We start from the raw sequence: 21,462 nt of genomic DNA, 5'->3' as shown, positions 1-21,462 counted from the left end.
ATGAAATTTTGCAAGAAAATTAAGCGGCAGGGCAAAACTCAAGGCTGTTGCAACATTCACTGTCCTTTGTCTATACTCGAATGGCTGTAATTCACTTTTAAGTATTTCTGTTAATATTCCACATTGTATTCAGGATAGTTTTATTTTTCCCCTATAAGCATTTGATAAGAAGGCCTGGGCTTGGGTTTCTGGAAATGGGAATTATTAAGGCTGTTGTGTACAATTAGGTGACAGCCAAGACCCCATTTCTATGGATGGCTCTAAAGTTCACAGTGCCATCCAGGAGCTCACTTGGGGCCTGAGGGAAAAATATATTTTTAATATGGAATCTATCAGGCGCTTCAAATTTAGAACTTGGACCTAAGACCGTTCCTTATGTGATAAAGCTTTTTTTTTTTTTCTCTGTAAAACATCTGGACTTGGAAAGCACATAAGCTTTCACTTTCGATTTTGGAAACCTATCTTAACATCTTTATTAGAAATAATACCATTAGTTATAGCAGCCCTTGCTATGTGAGCCCTGTAGCCACATTCACCTACACAAGAGATAATATCCTTTGCCCTCTTTAAAACTGCTCTTCAGTATTGATTAACTCATGTTGAACAATGCAGTAAGTCAATATACATTTAATACAGTGTGTAATGTGTAATCTTCTTTCCCTATAAATAGCTTCTATATTGTAGTTGTTTTATTTTTCTATTTAATCAATTTATCCTGAATCTGGAACCTAGTTTCGTTTTTCTCACTGATATCCCATGGCCCACTTAGGAAATTGAAAAGGCTTGGAAGATGGTGGACTCGGCCTATGACAAAGAGCAGAAGGCGAAGGAGACGATTCTTGCCCTGAAAGAGGAAATAGTGAACCTAACCAAACTAGTCGAACAAGGGTCTGGACTCTCCATGGACCAGGATAGCAAGTAGGCCATAGCTGTCTTGATGCGTGTTGAACTTGCTTGTGCAGAGACCTCCTTCTTCAACAGACAGCCTGGGGCTGCCGGTACCATCTTGAACGTTCTTTGTGAATACAGGACTACTTTGTTGGGTTCCTAGAGATAGTTTTCTGTCTATTGCCATTGTTCTCTTTTTAATACTCATTTTCTCCACACCCAAGAACTTCTAATTTGTGGTTATATAAAATCAGTGCTACAGTTTCAAAACAAGTAAAGATTTTAAGTTTATTTCTCTCAAACTTGTGTGGAATGGCTGACTTTCTGCCCAGGTTCCCAGCCCCTGCCATACACCCCCACCCCATGACTAGCTGTATCACTATCCTTCCTACCTCCTCAGGTTCTAGGCCAGAAAACAGTTGCTCTTTCCACCTGTTACCCCTTCATCCCTTAAAGCTTGGTCTTGTTGACTCAGTCTTTTAAGTATCACTTCATTCTTCCCCTCCTCCTTATCAGCAATGGGTCCCCCATTCTCTGCTGGATTTGGCAGTAGATTCCTAACTGTTCTCCCTGCCTTTGAAGAGACAACTCCCCTCTTTACCATCTTCCACACCAGACTGATGCTTCTAAAACATGTAGCTACATGGTTCCATCTCCAGCATACGCACCTTGCACAGCTACCCATTTCCAAAGGATAAAGCCCGAAGTCTCGAACGTGTTTTGCGGAGCCCTTCATACATCTGCCTCAGGGAGCCTTGCTAGACTCACATCCAGTAGCACCATGCTTGCTCATGCCTCCATGCCTTTGGACATACTGTTTTCTATGCCAGGGATCCTTTTTCTTCCCTTCTTCACTCAGTAAACAACTATTCATCCTTCAAGACCCATCTTAAACACCGTCTTAACTTTGTCCCCATCAGCATCTCTGTTCTAACCTCCTCCCAAGCCCCAGACCCAATGACCAGGCAGAAGAGTCATTGTGTTCCCTGTTTCCATAGGACTCAACATCTCTCTCAAGTATGGCATTGATCACATTGTACTGAAATTGTTTGCACTTCTCTGCGCATTAAGCTGTAAACTCCTTGAAAGAGGACCTCTATCTTTACCTTCCCTCTAGGAATCTAGCACTCTGTAGGGCATGCAAAACCTTGCATTAATTAATGAACCAGGAACGAGCATAGACTTCCTTAGGCATCCTTAACTAAATCTACCTGCTCTCTAGGTTTCTTATGCTTTCTAGATACGTTTATCCACTGTTGATAGATAGTTCTAAGTGCAGGAGGGAATAGGTAAAACAAACAGAAGATGTGGTGTTTGTAATAATGGACTCTTTTCTTATGAGAGAAGTCACGCATGATCAGAGCAGCTGTTGAAGAGCAACACGAGGGGAATGATTTGGTTAGGAGGAGTTTTAATGAAAATTGGAACATGATGAGGAGGGGACAATCCAGCTCAGAATTTCATCTTCAGCAGTGTGCTCAGGTGTAGTTGTCTGTCTTTACAGTAACCTTAGAATTCAAGGTCTTGTTTCTGGAGAAGAGCTTGCAGTTCTGAAGGTTCTTTGTTAAACAATTACTTCAAAGTTGTTGGTCAATACATATTATCAAATTACTGTGTGTCCAGCAGTCATTTGATGACTGTCAGCTGCAAGTGTCTCACCTGCAAGTTCTCTGCTTTCTCAGCTCTAAGGTAGCTGCCATGTTCTAGACGAATTCTGCTGCACAGGTCCTATCAGACATAATTTTTCTATTTTCAAAATGCTAATTGTGCAGAATTATATGTAATGGTTTTTGAAATGCTGAGGTAACTGGTTTACAATTCAAACCAACGCATATTATCGCATACCCTCCAAAAACTTGCATCACGAATGATTTTCCAAGTTTTGTTCCTGGGAACATTTTATCTGATTTTATCCCTTTGGGAGAAATGGATCTCTATGGGTGAATGGTTAGAAAACTGGCACTGTGTATTGCTTGCTTACCTTTATGCTTTATTTTAGGCTTTATAGCTATGAGTATAGCCCTCCAGTGGATATATTAAATTATTTCCTAAATTGACATCTCTTTAGGATTAATTACAAGAGTTGACAATAGCACAATAGTTTTATTGTAACAAATTCAAATACTACAGGGGTGTGGAGAGTAAGGAGTAAAAATCAGTCCCCCAACTCTTCCACCCTAAATTTCACTCCTCAGAGATAACCAGTTATCATTTTGATGCCTATTTTTCTGGGCTTCTATAAAAATGCCTATAGTACACACACACACACACACACACATCACAGACTGTAATTGCTTAAAATAAGAAAAGGGATCATATTATGCATATTATTTTTGGAACATCCTCTTTTTCAGTTAACAACTCACAAACAGCTCCCACATCAGGGCATAAAGATCTTTCTCTTTCACACCTGAATAGAGTCGATCCTTGACCGGAAGTCTTTCCCATGAAAACGAGTACAGAGGATGATAAGAAGCCTCCCTGAGCAGATGGCCGTTTAGTCTGACTCCCGTGTTCTTCTTTTTTAGTATCAGAGATTTGCTGAAATTCAAAGAAGAAGTGACAAAGGAGCGAGACCAGCTCTTGTCAGAAGTGGTGAAATTACGAGAGGCCTTAGCTCAGACCACTGAACAGCAGCAAGAAGTGGAGCGGTCCAGGGCTGAGGCAGAGCAGGCCATCAGTCAGGTCTGCTCTGACATGGAGAGCGTGATGAAACACCATTGCCTTCCAGAAAGGGGGTTTGTCCTTCTCCAGGCTCCCTTCCTGTCTTGTTCCTTTCTCAGATTGATGCCCCCCTGGTCCCCAAATGAAGCAGCCATTGTTTTGCTTGTTTCTCTGCTTTGCTTTTGCAAGAGCAGTTTTACTTGAGTCATTCTTCTCAATATTCTGTCTAAGTTACTGAGACAGGGTATTGCTTACATTTCTGGCCTAAGAAGGGGTACCCTGTCATGGCCAGGGTGCCCTGCATCTCTGGGGATGGTGAAAGCAGTTCCCCTGACCTTTCTCCTATGTAAGGAAGGCATCTAGCTGAATGCTTCTGTATCCTTTTCTATAAAACCAGAAGTAAAATAGATGGTACACAAGTATAGGCTTGAGGAGAAGAACAGGAGACTCCTTCGAGCATGAGATAAGAGAAGGACTTTTCATAGAATTTGGCCATCATCATAAAACTATAGTACTTTGTTTAGCAATATCCAGGACTCATGGAAAATACACTTCCATATTTAGGGTAGCTTGCTACGTTTTATTTAGTTTCTGTTGGTGGAGAGTTGAATGAATTCTTTCCATGTTTGACTTCCCTAGAATTCTGGGCTTCCATATTTAACTGGATTTTATACCTTTCTTTGTGGATTTGTTCCCACCATCAGGGTGGCCGTTTGGTGCCAAGGCTCTGAAAAACAATACAGAATATTCTTGAAAAGTTTGAACATTGGGGTTGAAAGATGACTCTCCTACAGGAGAAATACTACCAAAGAGTCATTGCCCTGAAAATATCTGAGAGAGGGAGAAGCTTGACTGGTTGAGACCCATCCTGGCAAGGGGCTCATCTCCCCCCCTCCCCAACCCTGTCCTTTCTGTGCCCGTAGTTCCAACAAGAAATCCAGCAACGTCAGAACGAAGCTTCGCGGGAGACTCGGAAGAAGGAAAAACTAGAGAAAGAGCTCAGGCAGATTCAGACAGACATGGACACCAGACAGACAGAAATCAAGGCCCTGCAGCAGTACGTGCAGAAGAGCAAAGAGGAGCTTCAGAAGCTGGAGCAGCAGCTGAAGGAGCAGAAGGTGGGCTTGGTGGGGCTACACCACGGGGCCTGGCCAAATGGTGAGTTTTGAATTTTCTTTGGAAAGCAGCAAACTCCCTGCACTACAGATGTTGGAAGATGTTGGTAACACAACATTTAGCACTGCACTATGTTTGATCTTTGAATGATTCTTATAGGTAGATGTGCTTTCCATTCCCGCCCCTGCCGCCCCCACGCTGTGCTCCAACAGGTTAATCTCTTCTTATCCTTTTATTGATGTGTAACATATACGTAGAAAAGTACATAAGTCACAAGTGCACAGCTTGATGAATTTTCTCTCTTTGAACACATCTTGGTCACCTGTACCCAGCCTGAGAAACAGCACCTCAGGAACGCCCTTGTGCCCCCTGCCAGTCACTCTCTCCCCCAAAGGTCAGCTCACTTCTGAATTCTAAGCAGAGATTAGTTTTGCCTGCTTTTGTACTTTACAGAAATTAAATCATACAGGAAGTACTCTTTTGTGTCTAATGTCTTTCTCCTAGCATCCTGTTTGTGAGATTCATTTATGTTGTTGCCACATAGTTTTAGAACCACAACGTCCAGTATGGTAGACACTAGCCACATATGGCTATTTACATTTAAATTATTTAAAATTAAATAAAATTAAAAATTCAGTTCCTCAGTGACACCAGCACCATTTCAAGTGCTCAACAGCCACATGGGGCTAGTAGATACTGTATTGGACAGTTGCACATAGAGAACATTTAGTTCACTGCAGAAAGTTCTGTTGGACAGAGCTCAGAAGACCATTCACTCTCATTGCTCTAAGCATTCTGGCCTGTGAATATAATATGACTTATTTTTAACAGGTTTAATGTTAAGTTTCAAGTTTGGGAAACCACATACAGTCTTCATGTGTTTTAAATATGGTAATTTTTTTTAACATTTTCTCTGTAATTACAGTTTAAGGTAACACAAATGCTAGTCCATCTTTTCTAATTTCTTAAAGAAGAACCAGTTCATCTAACTGAAAACAGTCATTTCTTGAAAACACGTTCTCTTAGGAAGTTTATGAAGTGTTTTCAAGCCATACATCATTTTTCTACCTAAAAAATTAGATAGTAGAACACATTTACTTGTCAGTTGCCTTATTAATTTTATAGAAAGCCAGAAATCAAATAGATAATATGCAATGTGCAATATCCAAGAGAAAAACATTTGTCTTTCTTTGAGCATGACATTTGAGAGGTTTTTGGTTATCATGATAAAACTATAGTGCCTTGTTTAGCAAGATCCAGGACCCGTGGAAAGTTTAATTTACTCCCTATTGGTAGGAAGTTGGATGGATTCTTCCTGTGTTTAACTTTTGCTTGAATGGAAGTTATGTATCAGAGTAAGTATCTTCTAAGCCATCTTATCTCTTTTTTTTTCCTTTCGCCGTTTTGATATCCCTCCATCTCCCTAATATCTTCCCAATAGAAATGACCTCCCAAAATATAATCCTCTGTTTTTATAAAACCTTGTCTTCTCTGAATAGTCAAGGTAGGGAAGGGGAAAATCTGACTGACACTGAAGTCAGGGAGATAGAAATCATTTCACTACTTCTCCAAGGTTTTGACTTAAGTTGAAATAAGGGGAATTGTCTCTGTGTTGGTGTTAGTGAATGGTTTTGTTCACAAAAATGTTGTAGGTATGCTAATGCGGGATTTGTTTCTGAAGATGTAGCTTCTGAGCCCCACAGCCGATAAAGCCCTCTTGATTCTCTAGCTCATTTGCAATGATTATAGCAATTGTTGCGTATGCGAAGCCTGCCAAATGGCAAACAGGCATTAAAATATTTATCTACCACCTGTGAGCAAGACTTCGCAAGGCTCCCAGAAAAAAAATTATGCTCTCTGTGTTATTCATTAGAAGGCATCATTTCCCTCAGCCATTTAACATTCATCATATTTGAATGCATTCACGCTTTCACTGGGGAGAAAGAACGATTTCTGCAAAGACAAAAAAAGTGTGGTTGCCGTGCTTGTCTCAGGAGGTCTGCATGGCCTCGTGTGTGGATATGCAGCTTACCATAATCAGATTCAAAAGCGTTAACCAGCTTGTCCTGAATCTTTCAGATACTGAATGAGAGAGCTGCAAAGGAGCTGGAGCAGTTTCAGATGAGAAATGCTAAACTTCAGCAAGAAAACGAACAACACAGTTTGATTTGTGAGCAGCTATCCCAGGAAAACCAGCAGAAGGCGTTGGAGCTCAAAGTAAACACCAAGTGACATATCTGTTCCCTAGCATGCCCTCCTTCATTCCCTATTAATATAGGTCACCTGGTGCTGTTGGAGCCTTTGGTTGGATAACCTGTATTAGCCTTGGTCCATCAGAGGCAGATGTAACCCTATGGTGATTGCTTTATGCCTGGAAGCAGTTTGATAACCTCCATTCTTATAACATTGCAAAGCTGATTATTGATCATATGATTATGCAAATACTTTCTAAAGTGAGCTCAGATATTCACCTCTGTAATTTAGCTGTGCAAGTAACCAGTTGCTCAGAGCTAGAAACCATTTACACACATGAGTGGCAAAGAAGTCAGATTGTATTTCGCTACTCGTATGGAATGGAAGGAGGGGGGACGGGCTGGTACTACTTGATATCTACTCTAAGGACTGCAGAATCATGATTTTCACTTCTGTTCAATGTAAATTTCAAGATAGGTCTCCTCCCTGCGCTCATTGAAGAGTGCTTGCAAATGAAGTTTGGATAACCTTTTATACTTGGATACATATTGTCTGCTTACATGCGTAGCAGAGCGGCTTTATGTATATCACCAATTCTGAAAAATCCATAACCCTACTCTAGTTGTGTTAGAATACTGGGCATAAAATGAATGACTAATCAGGAGAATACATTGATTTGAGTAGTAAATCTTAACAGTTTTTGCATCACAGCCCCTTTTGAGAATCTGATGAGAGCATGTGTATGCCTGCATGCAAACACACATGCATGCACACACACACACACACACACACCCTTATTTGCACATCTTGTATCCTGTTTTGCATGCAGTCTTAGAGGCTTACAGGATTTTTCTGAAGTCTAACCATGGGGTCTGGGTTAATAACTATGCATTAGGACATCTTATTGTTTTAATTGAAAGGGGCCTTAGATCAACTTATTTGGACCTGGTAGGATCTGAGGCTGAGAAACATTTAAGCAGTCCAGAAAGGTTTGACTCTAAACCATTCTTTATGAGAATGCTCCAAGTTAAAGCAGAGATGAAATAACTACTGAAGGCAAAATAATGTATTAGCCCTTAAGGTGAAATTAAAGTAAAAATGCTTATGCCTATAATTCTCTCCTTTGATAACATGCATGGGGCATCTTGAAAGAAGGAATATTTTTGTTATCAGATCCTAAACCTGTGGGATTCTGCCTCTAGCAGTGATCTGAGGATGACATGCCCAGCTAAGAGCAGTCTCTTCATTGTCAAGAACTGGGGATAATTGTTACTCTTTATTTGCAGAAGAATCACTAGTTGCTTTTCCAGTCATTTCTAAGAATGGTAAACTTTTAAAAAATGAATTTTTAAAAAATCCATAAAATTAAAGTCCATAGACAAAAATCTGCTGCTTTACTTTGCTAGAATTGTTGTTTTAATACCTTTTGACATCATGTAGACTTCCTTATTAATGCTACCCTGTCCACCTGTCCATATGTACAGTCATAGACTAACGTACTCTGAGGATGGAGGACCCCTTTTCTAATGTATGTAATTGCACTACAGTGGCCATGTGAATCCAAAGGGCTAAATATTTTATTGTATTTTGATAGGTAAGAAGTGGATTTATTTAGAGAGAAACACACTCCACAGACAGAGTGTGGGCCATCTTAGAAGACTCAGTATTTTATAGCATGTTAATAACCTAAAAGAGAGATCACTTTGTGGGTCTGTGAAAGTTGCTAATCAGTACAGCATTTGTACACAAATTTCACACATTTACGATACGTACAACTCAGCATTCTTATCTTGTTTGACTCAACAATTCAATAGTACCCTGAGACATCAGGTTTAGTCAGTCTTTACATTGTTTTTAGCTAATATGGCCATATATTTTATTCAGAGAATAGAGTTTTTCAATTTCTCTCAAAAATCAAACAGTGTGTTTTGGTTTAATCCCACAAAACCACTTTACACTGACATAGAAAAAATGTCCTTTTATTGGTTCTGAGTTTACCATCATCCAGTCACCGGCCCTTTATTGACTGACTGTCCCTGGTTAATCCTCTCTCACTAATTACAGGCCAAAGAGGAAGAAGTCCATCAGATGCGCCTTGACATTGGGAAGCTCAACAAAATCAGAGAACAAATCCATAAGAAATTGCACCAGATTGAAGATCAAAAGGGAGAAGTGGAACAGAACAAGGAAACCCTGAAAAATCAAATCTTGGGATTAGAGAGAGGTAAATCAAGAATCATTTTGTGCTTTATTTTATTAGTCTGTGAGCATTTCATTGGTGACTAATTAGTTGTCATTTCGCAACTCTGTGCATGCAGACACAAACCGTGCCAAATGAAGTCAGTAAGACAACATTCAAACTGTTAAGTAGATAATATGGAGGAGACAGCGTTTTGAATACCTTGAACTTTCTTACCTTAAAAAACTCTTTAACAGGTTACATTGAGCCCAAAATATTGCTCAGTATTTGTCAATGGAGTAAATAACATCTGTAGTCTTAGGTCTGAGTTCTACATGACCTTTCCTTCAGTCTTCTTTTTTCGCAGAAGATGTGGGGTAAATTAAAATGAATATTCCCCATGACCAGTATTTGAGACAATAGTGTACCCAGAATCAGTGAGACAAAAGTAAATGGCTTCTAACTCCTTTCCCTTGTTTTACCCAACTATCACATTGACCTATGGAAGGAAAATTTAAGTGCCACAGGAGGCCGTGTAGTACAGAAACATCATTAAGGTTACAGACTCTGAGTCAGATCTGCCTGGGTTCAGGTCCCGCCTCCATCACATTTAGCTGTTGGGGATGAAAAGGCTAATACACAGAAAGCTTTTGGGGCAGTGCCTAGCACATAGTAAGTGCTTACTAAATGTCATCTGTTGGGACTTCCCTGGCGGCCCAGTGGTTAAGACTCTGCGCTTCCACTGCAGGGGGGTTGGGGTCGATCCCTGGTCGGGGACTAAGATTTCTCATGCCTTGTGGTGTGGCCAAAAAAAAAAAGTCATCTAGTATTATCCAGATATATTACTACTTATAAAGTAATAAGAGAATACTATCTCATTCTGAAAAAGAATAGAATTAAAAATAGTTAAATCATTAACTATAGTAGTTAAATACGATGTGGTAGAAAGAGCTCAGACTTGGAGACAGAGGATCAGGGTTTGAATTCTGACTGCACCAGAAACTGTGAGGCAGGAACTCCTCACTGACTTCAGCTGTAAATCACTGACTGAGATAACATACATAGAAGCATAAAAATGTACATTGCCTCCCTAAAAGTTAAGTAAAATCTAAACCTCTAGATAAGATTATTAGAGGTATTTGTCACGTAAGTCTTTGAGAAGTGCAGATATTTTTCCTTCTAAGACATCAAAAATAATCTTTTACTGAGGCACAGTTGCAGCTGATGTTGATAATTTCTCCATTTATTTATTCATTCAATAAATTAAGTGCACACTATGTGCAGGCATTATGCTAGGCATCGGGTACATGGAGCTTCCTGCCCTCAGAATGCTTATAGTCTAGCATGAGTTTACAATCTCATATCTTCAATGACAGATACAGAAAAAAGACAGAACTAGTAGAGCATGTTTTGTAACTGGCTTAGTGAATTTCAAAAACACTCTCATATTAAAATTTCTGTGTTTTTGCTGGCAATAGTTCTAAGCTTTGAAAAAAAATTATCCATTAAGTATTGAAGCTAGTTATCCTTAAATCATGTTTACAGAAGTCATCATGCTCTCTCTTCTGGTTATTTTATAGATATTGTTAACATCGTTATTTCTTCTCAGGGAGCACTTCCTTTTGATGTGCCCTATCAAAGAGTGGCATTGGACATAATGGTTAGGGGCACGAGGCCCCCACATGTTATGATTTCCTACCACAAGATCCAAGAAACGAACTGAAAAATTGCCAGAACTAACAAGAGTTCAACAGGGTGGCAGATTATAAAATAAATATATAGATATCAATAGCTTTCTTTCCAACAAAGAATCAGTTACAATATATGATGGAAAACCCCTCTTTCACAATAGCAAGTAAAGTAATAAAATATCTATGAATAAAGTTACCAAGATATCTGTAAGACCTATATATATAAAAACACTACAGAATTCTTTTGAGGGGTATAAAGAAAGACTTGAAAAATGGACAGATACACCAAGTTCCTGGATGAGAAAACTCAATATGATAAAGATATAAATCTGTGCAAATTAATCTACACATTTAATATTTCCAATAAAAATTTCAGTGAGTTATGTTGCTTGGGACTTGGAAACTGATTCTAGGGTACCTCCAGAAGAATAAACATGTGACAATAGCCATAAAATTCTGAAAAGAAGAGTGAGAAGGGAGCATTTGCCTTACCAGGTGTTTAAATGTATTATAAAGCTTCATAATCAAATAGTTTAGTGAAAATGCCTGAATGAACAGATCAATGGAAAAGAACGGAAAGGTCACAAAAAGACCTGCAATTATCATCTAAGATAGAGGTGTCATTTCGTACCAGTGTGCGCTATGGCTTATTAAGAAAATAATAGTGTGAAAATAAACTACTTTTTGGGAAAAATGTTGAGGCCAAAATAAGGTGAGTTTGTAGGAACAATAAAGCCAAACTGGAGAGATGTAATGAAATTAAAGCTAATTTTTTTCTTTTTTTAGCAGCAAAAGGCTCTATATGAAGGCATATTGACTAAAATATTGCCAAAGAGTTAGTATCCTTGTTATATATAAGGAGCTCTTACAAATTCACAGAAAGATAAACAATTCATGAGAAAAATGGGGAAAGGGCCAGTGTGGGCAACTTGAAAAACAGAAAACAAGTAAATGATCATTAAACATGAAAAAGTAGTCGACTTCACTACTAAGCAAAGATATGTAAATTAGATATGAACATAGTCGTTTAGAAAAACCTATTGGGTTGTCAAAGATCAAAGAGAGTGGTAATAACAGTGGTGGTTTAAGTGTGGATTTAAATTAATTTTTGGAGAGAAATTTGGCAGTGGGAGAGAAATGTCTTTAAAAAGAAAATCACTTTTGATCTAGGACTTCCACTCCTAGAGTAATAAATGAACAGGAACTGTCATAGAATTATTGCTTATGATTGCAAAAAAAAATAAAAAATAAAAAGAAGCAATTTAAATGTTAAGATGGGATTGGCTAAATAAATTATGCCCTTTTATACAGTGAAATAAGAAAGTCATTAAAAATTCCAGTGTAGATACACATTTATAATATAGAGAGATATTTATGTTTGTTAATTATAAAAGCAAGTTACAAAACTGTACGTGTGGTAAGAGTCCCTCTTGGTGTATGTGGTGTATAAATATTAATATTTATATACACATATATTTGCATAGGAAAAAGTCAGGAAAGAGATACATCAAAATCCCAAGTAGATTCTGATTTAAAAGTTTTCCCATCTGTTTATTTTTATTTCCAATTTCTTCTTGTATCTCTAACTACTTGTATAATAAGAAAGATTTAAAAAGAGCAGGGACTTTTTGGAGTCAGAGAGACCAAACTCCCATTCTCAGCCCCGTCACCTCTTGGCTGTGGACCGTTGGCATATGGGTCTCTAAGCCGCAGTTTCTATCCATTTAGTGGGACAGGAAGACCCACCTCACTGAGTTATAATGAAGATCACGTAACACTCCATGAAAAGTAGTTTTATAGCTACGGATAAATATATAAAGCAGTTTTTATGTCACTTTGGCTTTGGCAGATTCTTTCTTAGGTTTTTCTTTATATTTATTATTGTTTTTCTCCCTGGTGATTTAGAGGTGGAAGCTTCAAAGAAACAAGCAGAACTTGATAAGAAAGCAATGGATGAGCTTCTGAGAGAAAGGGACATATTGAATAAGGTGAGTTTGTTACAGTAGCACTGGTAAATAAATGTCTTTCTTTAGTGCTATAATATCTGCCTATAACTGGTTGCAGAGGGGAGAAAACTCTGAGGCAAACAAAAGTAGATTAGAATTAATAATAGTGCTCAATTTTCCTCTAAGCAGCTGTCCACGTCCCACCATTCACTGGCTGTGAATTGAAACCACATAATCACCTGTGAGCACAAAGGGACTTTGGAGAATTATTGTATAAACTAGCAGGGGATTTCAGAGTGTCTTGCGGTTTCTGTTTTTATTGCTGGTGTGTTATTTGGCATCTAAGCAGTTGACCAAAATTTCTGATTTTAATATCTATAATCAGCAACTTGTGTTAATCCAGAAAATATAAGTGAGTGCTGATAAAATTTAACTTTTAGGTGTTCAAAGGATGGCTGGTTGGCCATATAAAGAGTCTCTAAACTTTCCTCCATCTTTCCAGGAGTGTTGAAGGTTTTGGTTTCTGGTTTTGGCCCTTATTTCTCCTGGTCTTTGAGCTCAATATGGTCCAAAGCTAAGGGAGAGGTTGAGGGAGCTTGAGGCCTGGAAATCCTCCATTCAAGTCACTGCCTCCCCCCCACCGCCCCCACCACCCCTTGCCTCCGTGCCCCTTCCAGAGGACAGTCACTCTTAGGAGATTAACTGCTTTCAAGGATTTAGGGTAAACAGTCCTGCTCAAGAATTTTCTCCAGGGAGGAAAAAGCAATGGGCCAGGTGTAGAGTGGGGAGGCTGCTTCTGTAGCACACAGTTTCGTGAAGCTCTCTTGTGCTTCATCTCATCAAAGTAGATACAGCCTATATTTGTTCATTACGAATTTGTGTTATTTCTTTAGGCTTCCCAGAATTGAATAAATATTAACAAAGTATTGAATAGATTACCCTGTAGCTTACAGTAGACTATTAGGGAATCTCAGGAAATAGAAGATTAGATATCTTTACATGCTGAACACTCCTTAAGAAAGTCACTAATTTTTTTTGCATAATCCTAGAAACTGTGCCTTTATTCTATAAGTTTATATATGTAAATGATATTGTTCGATTGAGATTTTTTAATTTCTTTGTAACACATACAACAATTTAATCCATTTATATTTTATATGTTCTGGTAAACACCCTATAGGTTTTCTGCCACATTAGGACATCTAACATGTTAATTTTTTTTTTTTTATGGCTTAACTTTATTTTATTTTTTTATTTTTATTTTTATTTTTTGCGGGGGTACACCAAGTTCAATCATCTGTTTTTATACACATATCCCCTTATTCCCTCCCTCCCTCGACTCCCCCCCACCCGAGTCCCCCCCACCCTCCCTGTCCCAGTCCTCTAAGGCATCTTCCATCCTTGAGTTGAACTCCCTTTGTTATACAACAACTTCCCACTGGCTATCTGTTTTACAGTTGGTAGTATATATATGTCTGTGCTACTCTCTCGCTTTGTCTCAGCTTCCCCTTCACCCCCCGCCCCCTCCCAAACCTCGAGTTCTCCAGTCCATTCTCTGCATCTGCATCCTTGTTCTTGTCACTGAGTTCATCAGTACCATTTTTAGATTCCGTATATGTGAGTTAGCATACAATATTTGTCTTTCTCTTTCTGACTTACTTCACTCTGTATGACAGACTCTAGGTCTATCCACCTCATTACATATAGCTCCATCTCATCCCTTTTTATAGCCGAGTAATATTCCATTGTATATATATGCCACATCTTCTGTATCCATTCATTTGTTGATGGGCATTTAGGTTGCTTCCATGTCCTGGCTATTGTAAATAGTGCTGCAGTAAACATTATGGTACATGTTTCTTTTGGGATTATGGTTTTCTTTGGGTATATGCCCAGTAGTGGGATTACAGGATCATATGGTAGTTCTATTTGTAGCTTTTTAAGGAACCTCCAAATTGTTTTCCATAGTGGCTGTACCAACTTACATTCCCACCAACAGTGCAGGAGAGTTCCCTTTTCTCCACACCCTCTCCAACATTTGTGGTTTCCAGATTTTGTGATGATGGCCATTCTGACCGGTGTGAGGTGATACCTCATTGTGGCTTTGACTTGCATTTCTCTGATGATTAGTGATGTTGAGCATCTTTTCATGTGTTTGTTAGCCATCTGTATGTCTTCTTTGGAGAAATGTCTATTTAGGTCTTCCGCCCATTTGTGGATTGGGTTATTTGCTTTTTTGGTATTAAGCTTCATGAGCTGCTTGTATATTTTGGAGGTTAATCCTTTGTCCGTTGTTTCATAGGCAATTATTTTTTCCCATTCTGAGGGTTGGCTTTTAGTCTTGTTTATGGTTTCTTTTGCTGTGCAAAAGCTTTTAAGTTTCATGAGGTCCCATTTAGGTTTCATGAGGTTTCATGTTTATTCTATATTTTATTTCCATGATTGTAGGAGGTGGGTCCAAAAGGATCTTGCTTTGATGGATGTCATAGAGTGTTCTGCCTATGTTTTCCTCTAGGAGTTTTATAGTGTCTGGCCTTACATGTAGGTCTTTAATCCATTTGGAGTTTATTTTTGTGTATGGTGTTAGGAAGTGTTCTAATTTCATTCTTTTACATGTTGCTATCCAATTTTCCCAGCACCACTTATTGAAGAGGCTGTCTTTTTTCCATTGTATATTCGTGCCTCCTTTGTCAAAGATAAGGTGCCCATATGTGTTTGGGCTTACTTCTGAGTTCTCTACTCTATTCCATTGATCTTCCTTTCTATTTTTGTGCCAGTACCATACTGTCTTGATCACTATGGCCTTGTAGTATAGTTTGAAGTCAGGAAGCCTGATTCCACCAACTCCATTTTTCCTTCTCAAGATTGTTTTGGCTATTCGGGGTCTTTTGCATTTCCATACAAATCGTAAGATTTCTTGCTCTAGTTCTGTGAAAAATGCCATTGGTAATTTGATCGGGATTGCATTGAATCTGTAAATTGATTTGGGTAGTACAGTCATTTTCGCGATGTTGATTCTTCCAATCCAGGAACATGGTATGTCCCTCCATCTGTTTGTGTCGTCTTTGATTTCTTTCATCAGTGTCTTAAAGTTTTCTGCATACAGATCTTTTGCCTCCTTAGGCAGGTTTATTCCTAGGTATTTTATTCTTTTTGTTGCAATGGTGAATGGGAGAGTTTCCTTAATTTCTCTTTCTGCTCTTCCGTTGTTAGTGTATAGGAATGCAAGAGATTTCTGTGCATTAATTTTGTATCCTGCTACTTTACTAAACTCATCAATTAGTGCTAGCAGTTTTCTGGTAGAGTCTTTAGGGTTTTCTATATATAATATCATGTCATCTGCAAAGAGTGACAATTTTACTTCTTCTTTTCCAATTTGGATTCCTTTAATTTCTTTTTCTTCTCTGATTGCTGTGGCTAACACTTCCAAAACTATGTTGAATAATAATGGTGAGAGTGGACACCCTTGTCTTGTTCCTGTTCTTAGAGGGAATTCTTTCAGTTTTTCCCCATTTAGAACAATGTTGGCTGTTGGTTTGTCACCTATGACTTTTATTATGTTGAGGTAATTTCCTTCTATGCCCATTTTCTGGAGAGTTTTTATCATAAATGGATGTTGAATTTGTCACAAGCTTTTTCTGCATCTATTGAGATGATCATATGGTTTTTATCCTTCAATTTGTTGATATGATGTATCATGTTGATTGATTTGCGTCTATTGAAGAATCCTTGCATCCCAGGGATAAACCCCACTTGATCATGGTGTATGAGCTTTTTAATGTGCTGTTGGATTCTGTTTGCTAGTATTTTGTTGAGGATTTTTGCATCTATATTCATCAGTGATATTGGTCTGTAGTTTTCTTTTTTTGTGACATCTTTGCCTGGTTTTGGTATCAGGGTGATGGTGGCCTCGTAGAATGAGTTTGGGAGTGTTCCGCCTTCTGCAATATTTTGGAGGAGTTTGAGAAGGATAGGTGTTAGCTCTTCTCTAGATGTTTGATAGAATTCGCCTGTGAACCCATCTGGTCCTGGGCTTTTGTGTGTTGGGAGATTTTTAATCACTGCCTCAATTTCTGTACTTGTGATTGGTCTGTTCATGGTTTCTATTTCTTCCTGGTTCAGTCTTGGAAGATTGTATTTTTCTAAGAATGTATCCATTTCTTCCAGGTTATCCAATTGATTGGCATATAGTTGCTTGTAGTAGTCTCTCATGATCTTTTGTATTTCTGAGGTGTCCGTTGTTACTTCTCCTCTTTCATTTCTAATTCTGTTGATTTGCATCTTCTCCCTTTTTTTCTTGTTGAGTCTCTCTAATGGTTTATCAATTTTGTTCATCTTCTCAAAGAACCAGCTTTTAGTTTTATTAATTTTTGCTATGGCTTCCTTCCTTTCTTTTTCATTTATTTCTGCTCTGATCTTTATGATTTCTTTCCTTCTGCTCACTTTGGGGTTTCTTTGTTCTTCTTTTTCTAATTGTTTTAGGTGTAAGGTTAGGTTGTTTATTTGATAATTTTCTTGTTTCTTAAGGTAGGACTGTATTGCTATAAACTTCCCTCTTAGAACTGCTTTTGCTGCGTCCCATAGGTTTTGGGTTGTTGTGTTTTCATTGTCATTTGTTTCTAGATATTTTTTGATTTCCTCTTTGATTTCTTGGTTGTTTAAGAGTGAATTGTTTAGCCTCCATGTGTTTGTATTTTTTGCAGTTTTTTTTCCTGTAATTGATATCTAGTCTCATGGCATTGTGGTCTGAGAAGATGCTTGATATGATTTCAGTTTTCTTGAATTTGCCGAGGTTTGATTTGTGACCCAAGATGTGATCTATCCTGGAAAATGTTCCATGTGCACTTGAGAAGAAAGTGTATTCTGTCGTTTTTGGATGGAATGTCCTATAAATATCAATTAAGTTGAGATGGTCTAATGTGTCATTTAAAGCTTGTGTGTCTTTATTTATTTTCTGTTTGGATGATCTGTCCATTGATGTAAGTGGGGTGTTCAAGTCTCCCACTATTATTGTGTTACTGTCGATGTCCCCTTTTATAGCTGTTAGCATTTGCCTTATGTATTGAGGTGCTCCTATGTTGGGGGCATAGATATTTACCATTGTGATATGTTCTTCTTGAATGGATCCCTTGATCATTATGTAGTGTCCTTCCTTGTCTCTTGTAATAGTCTTTACTTTCAAGTCTAATTTGTCTGATATGAGTATTGCTACTCCAGCTTTCTTTTGACTTCCATTTGCATGGAATATCTTTTTCCATCCCTTTACTTTCAGTCTATACGTATCCCTTGGTCTGAAGTGGGTTTCTTGTAGGCAGCATATATAAGGGTCTTGTTTTTGTATCCATTCAGCCAGTCTGTGTCTTTTGGTTGGAGCATTTAATCCATTTACATTTAAGGTGATTATTGACATGTGTGTTCCAATTACCATTTTCTTAATTGTTTTGGGTTTGTATTTGTAGGTGTTTTCCTTTTCTTGTGTTTCCTACTTAGAGAAGTTCCTTTAGCACTTGTTGTAAGGCTGGTTTGGTGGTGCTGAATTCTCTTAACTTTTGCTTGTCTGGAAAGCTTTTGATTTCTCCATCGAATCTGAATGAGATTCTTGCTGGGTAGAGTATTCTTGGCTGTAGGGTTCTCTCTTTCAGGACTTTCAGTATATCCTGCCATTCCCTTCTGGCCTGCAGAGTTTCTGTAGAAAGGTCAGCTGTTATCCTTATGGGTTTTCCCTTATATGTTATTTGTTCCTTTTCTTTTGCTGCTTTTAATATTTTTTCTTTGTGTTTAATTGTCATTAGATTGATTAATATGTGCCTTGGTGTATATCTCCTTGGCTTTATTCTGTATGGGACTCTCTGTGCTTCTTGGACTTGGTTAATTATTTCCTTTCCCATGTTGGGGAAGTTTTCCACTAGAACCTCTTCAAATATTTTCTCAGACCCTTTCTTTTTTTCTTCTTCTTCTGGGATGCCTATAATTTGAATGTTGATATGTTTAATGTTATCACTGAGGTCTCTGAGACTGTCTTCTATTCTTTTTATTCTTTTTTCTTTTTCCTGCTCTGTGGCGTTTATTTCCCCCATTCTATCTTCCAACTCACTTATTCGTTCTTCTGCCTCAGTCATTCTGCTGGTTATAGCATCTAGAGTATTTTTAATTTCAGTTATTTTGTTATCCATTGCTGTTTGTTTTTCTGAGTTCTTATGAACTGTTTCTTGTACTTTCTCTATTTTGTTTTCGAGATTTTGTATCTTTTTTACTATCATTACTCTGAATTCTTTTTCAGGCATTTTTCCTATTTCCTCCTCATTTATTTGGTCTTGTGGGTTTTTTTCCTGCTCCTTTGCCTGCATGGTGTTTGTTTGTTTCCTGATGGTTGTCCAAACTTTTGGGGTTGCTTGTCCTGGCGATAGAGGTGTTTATAGAAGACTGTCCAAGCCTCAGACTAATGTCCAGGTGTTGGGTTAAACAAAGACTAAATCTAGGAAACACATATATATATAAGACACACAATTACTGAATCCATTAGGACATAAGGCTCTGGAAAGACCTGACAGAACCCCATTATGCTATCAGATATTCAAAGAGAAACCCAACAGAAATTGACAACTGAAACAGAACAAATCAGAGACAAAAGCAAAAGCAAACAAACAAACAAATAACACCTTACACATACAAACACTAATCCAGGGAGATTTTGTAAGCTAGAATCAAATATAGAAAAGAGCTAGAGTACCACCAGACAGAATGGAGATTCTCAGAATGGAATTAGACAATTGTACTAAGAACTAAGATAAAGACAAAAACCTAATATTAAATACCAAGGTGGTGCGTCATCTGGAGAATAGAGTAAGGAGTCTGAGCAGATCAATAGTGTTGCTTATAAGTATGTTAAGATAAAATAAACTAAGAATGGATGGAAGAAAGGGGAACAGAAGAGCGTAGTGTGATTGGAAATATGCAAATAAAAAGAAAGGAATAGAAATGTATAAAAGATAGGGATGAAAGGAAAGTATGAGAGATATATTGTCCGTACTACCAAAAACTTAGCTAGAAATAGTATATAAAAAGGCAAAAAAATAAAAATAGAATAAAAAAATTGCATTAAAAAATTGTTATAAAACTTGTAGATCCCTTAGGACTAAGATCGTAATTAATAAAGGAAAAAGAAAAAAAAAATCCAGAACTGATCCCAGAATGGACCAGTTCAATAGGATTGATACTAATATTTCTGTTTCCTTAGAGTCTCAGCTCTAAGTGTCCTTCTGCTTGCCTTGGGTTTTTTTGCATTATTCTGTGACCAGCAGAGCTTCCTTTATTGTTCGTCTGTAAGCATCGGTGTGTGGGGAGGGAGAGGGTACAATAGTGGCTCCTTCCCCTGGGAGTGAGTGAGCAGTGGCGCACTGTTGTTTTAGTCTGGCTTGGAGGTGCCTGTTGCAGCGGGACGCCAGTGGCTCAGGTGTAAACAGAAAGTCTCAGAGTTGGGCCTCTCTCAGGTTTTTTTTTTTTTTTTTTTCTCAGCAGCCTCCCTGCTGCTGGCTTTCCAAGGGGTTTTAATCTAGCCCTGCCCGAGTGCCTGAGGGTGCTTGTTATCCCTGAGTGCCTTAGGTGGCCCACAGGGCGTCTCTCCACTGCCTGTTGCAGAGGCGCGGAAGAGAGAGAGAGGCTATGCGCGCGGCTCCTCCCCCCCGCCCGTGAGCCTGCAGCCTCCAGCCGCCATCATGGCCGGGCAGCTCTCAGGGACAGGCACTCCTCACCGCGGATCTCTTCCCTCCTATCCTCTCGGTCCGTCACCTTACTGGCAACAATTTTCCTCACCCTGAACCAGCTCTCCAGTTCCCACGTTCCCACTCCTTGACCTCTGTTCAGCTGTGGATCGACATCTCGGTCTGGGAACGCTGAGCAGCGGTGCAGACCCTCCGTGTTTCTCACTCCCTCCCGTCTGCCATGGCTCCGCTGCTTCACCCTCTTTGAGCCGTCTTAAATGCCTCCCTACCGGTTATGTCGGGCTCCTTGCTGTCCTTTCTGGTGTCCGAGGTCGTCTGCTGGTGTTCAGCTGGTTCTCTGTGAGAATTATTGCGTCCTTCGGTGCATTCCCAATGCATCTGTGGAGAGGGATGCATTCCACGTCCCTCTACTTCGCCGCCATCTTTTTTCTCCTAACACGTTAATTTTATACTTATTTGTTTGATTTGACTATGTCAGCTCCTTCTTCAGGGTGGGGTACTTTTTAAACCTTTTTTTCTTTCCTGACCATTGTATCCTTAGTGCCTGGTACAGCGCCTGCCCCTCTGCAGGTACGCAGTCAACTTTTATCGATAATACACTCTTTCTCCACTGACTTGAAATGCCACCTTCATTGAATGAATAGGTGACATAGTTTTGACAGGCAGCAATGTTAATATATTTGGTTCTTTTGGTTTCATGTTGAAGTGGCTTTATCTTTCACAGAGCAAACGTTTAATTCAATACTTGAGAGTTAATTCAACCCTTTTCATTTTCTATATTGTCATCAAGATTTAATGTCCTTTTTTTTTTTTTTTTAACCTATTTATACTAGTGGTTTTTCAGACCTGGCTGCAGGTCTGTTTTGGTTTGAGATTTGGGAAGGGATTTTGAGGCACCTCATGGAACGTAAGGATACAGCTGGGCCTCGGGAATGGATAGGAACCTGGCCTAACACTCTTGGGATGCACAGAAAGCCCTCTCCCTCCACCACTAGACTTCTAACTGAGTTGTTGCTTCATTTCTGTCTTTCAGTGAAGATCGTTTCTCTCTGTTTCCCTGTCCA

At 38.8% G+C, this 21,462-nt stretch overlaps 1 protein-coding gene across 1 annotated transcript in view; it reads left to right on the top strand.

The window, feature by feature from the left end:
• The window catches only part of CFAP58 (cilia and flagella associated protein 58), a 121,640-nt gene that overhangs the window by 7,425 nt on the left and 92,753 nt on the right, over nucleotides 1-21,462 (top strand). The window contains exons 3-8 of the mRNA XM_057736945.1: nucleotides 770-918; nucleotides 3,417-3,573; nucleotides 4,476-4,670; nucleotides 6,748-6,885; nucleotides 8,926-9,085; nucleotides 12,637-12,719. Coding sequence (XP_057592928.1) covers nucleotides 770-918; nucleotides 3,417-3,573; nucleotides 4,476-4,670; nucleotides 6,748-6,885; nucleotides 8,926-9,085; nucleotides 12,637-12,719 — 882 coding nt within the window. The remainder of the gene's footprint in view (nucleotides 1-769; nucleotides 919-3,416; nucleotides 3,574-4,475; nucleotides 4,671-6,747; nucleotides 6,886-8,925; nucleotides 9,086-12,636; nucleotides 12,720-21,462) is intronic.

This window comes from Hippopotamus amphibius, chromosome 5 (genome assembly GCF_030028045.1).
Source record: "Hippopotamus amphibius kiboko isolate mHipAmp2 chromosome 5, mHipAmp2.hap2, whole genome shotgun sequence".
Classification (NCBI taxonomy): Eukaryota; Metazoa; Chordata; class Mammalia; order Artiodactyla; family Hippopotamidae; genus Hippopotamus; species Hippopotamus amphibius.
Note: the sequence above shows the minus strand (reverse complement) of the source record. Positions and strands in the feature narration are given on the sequence as shown.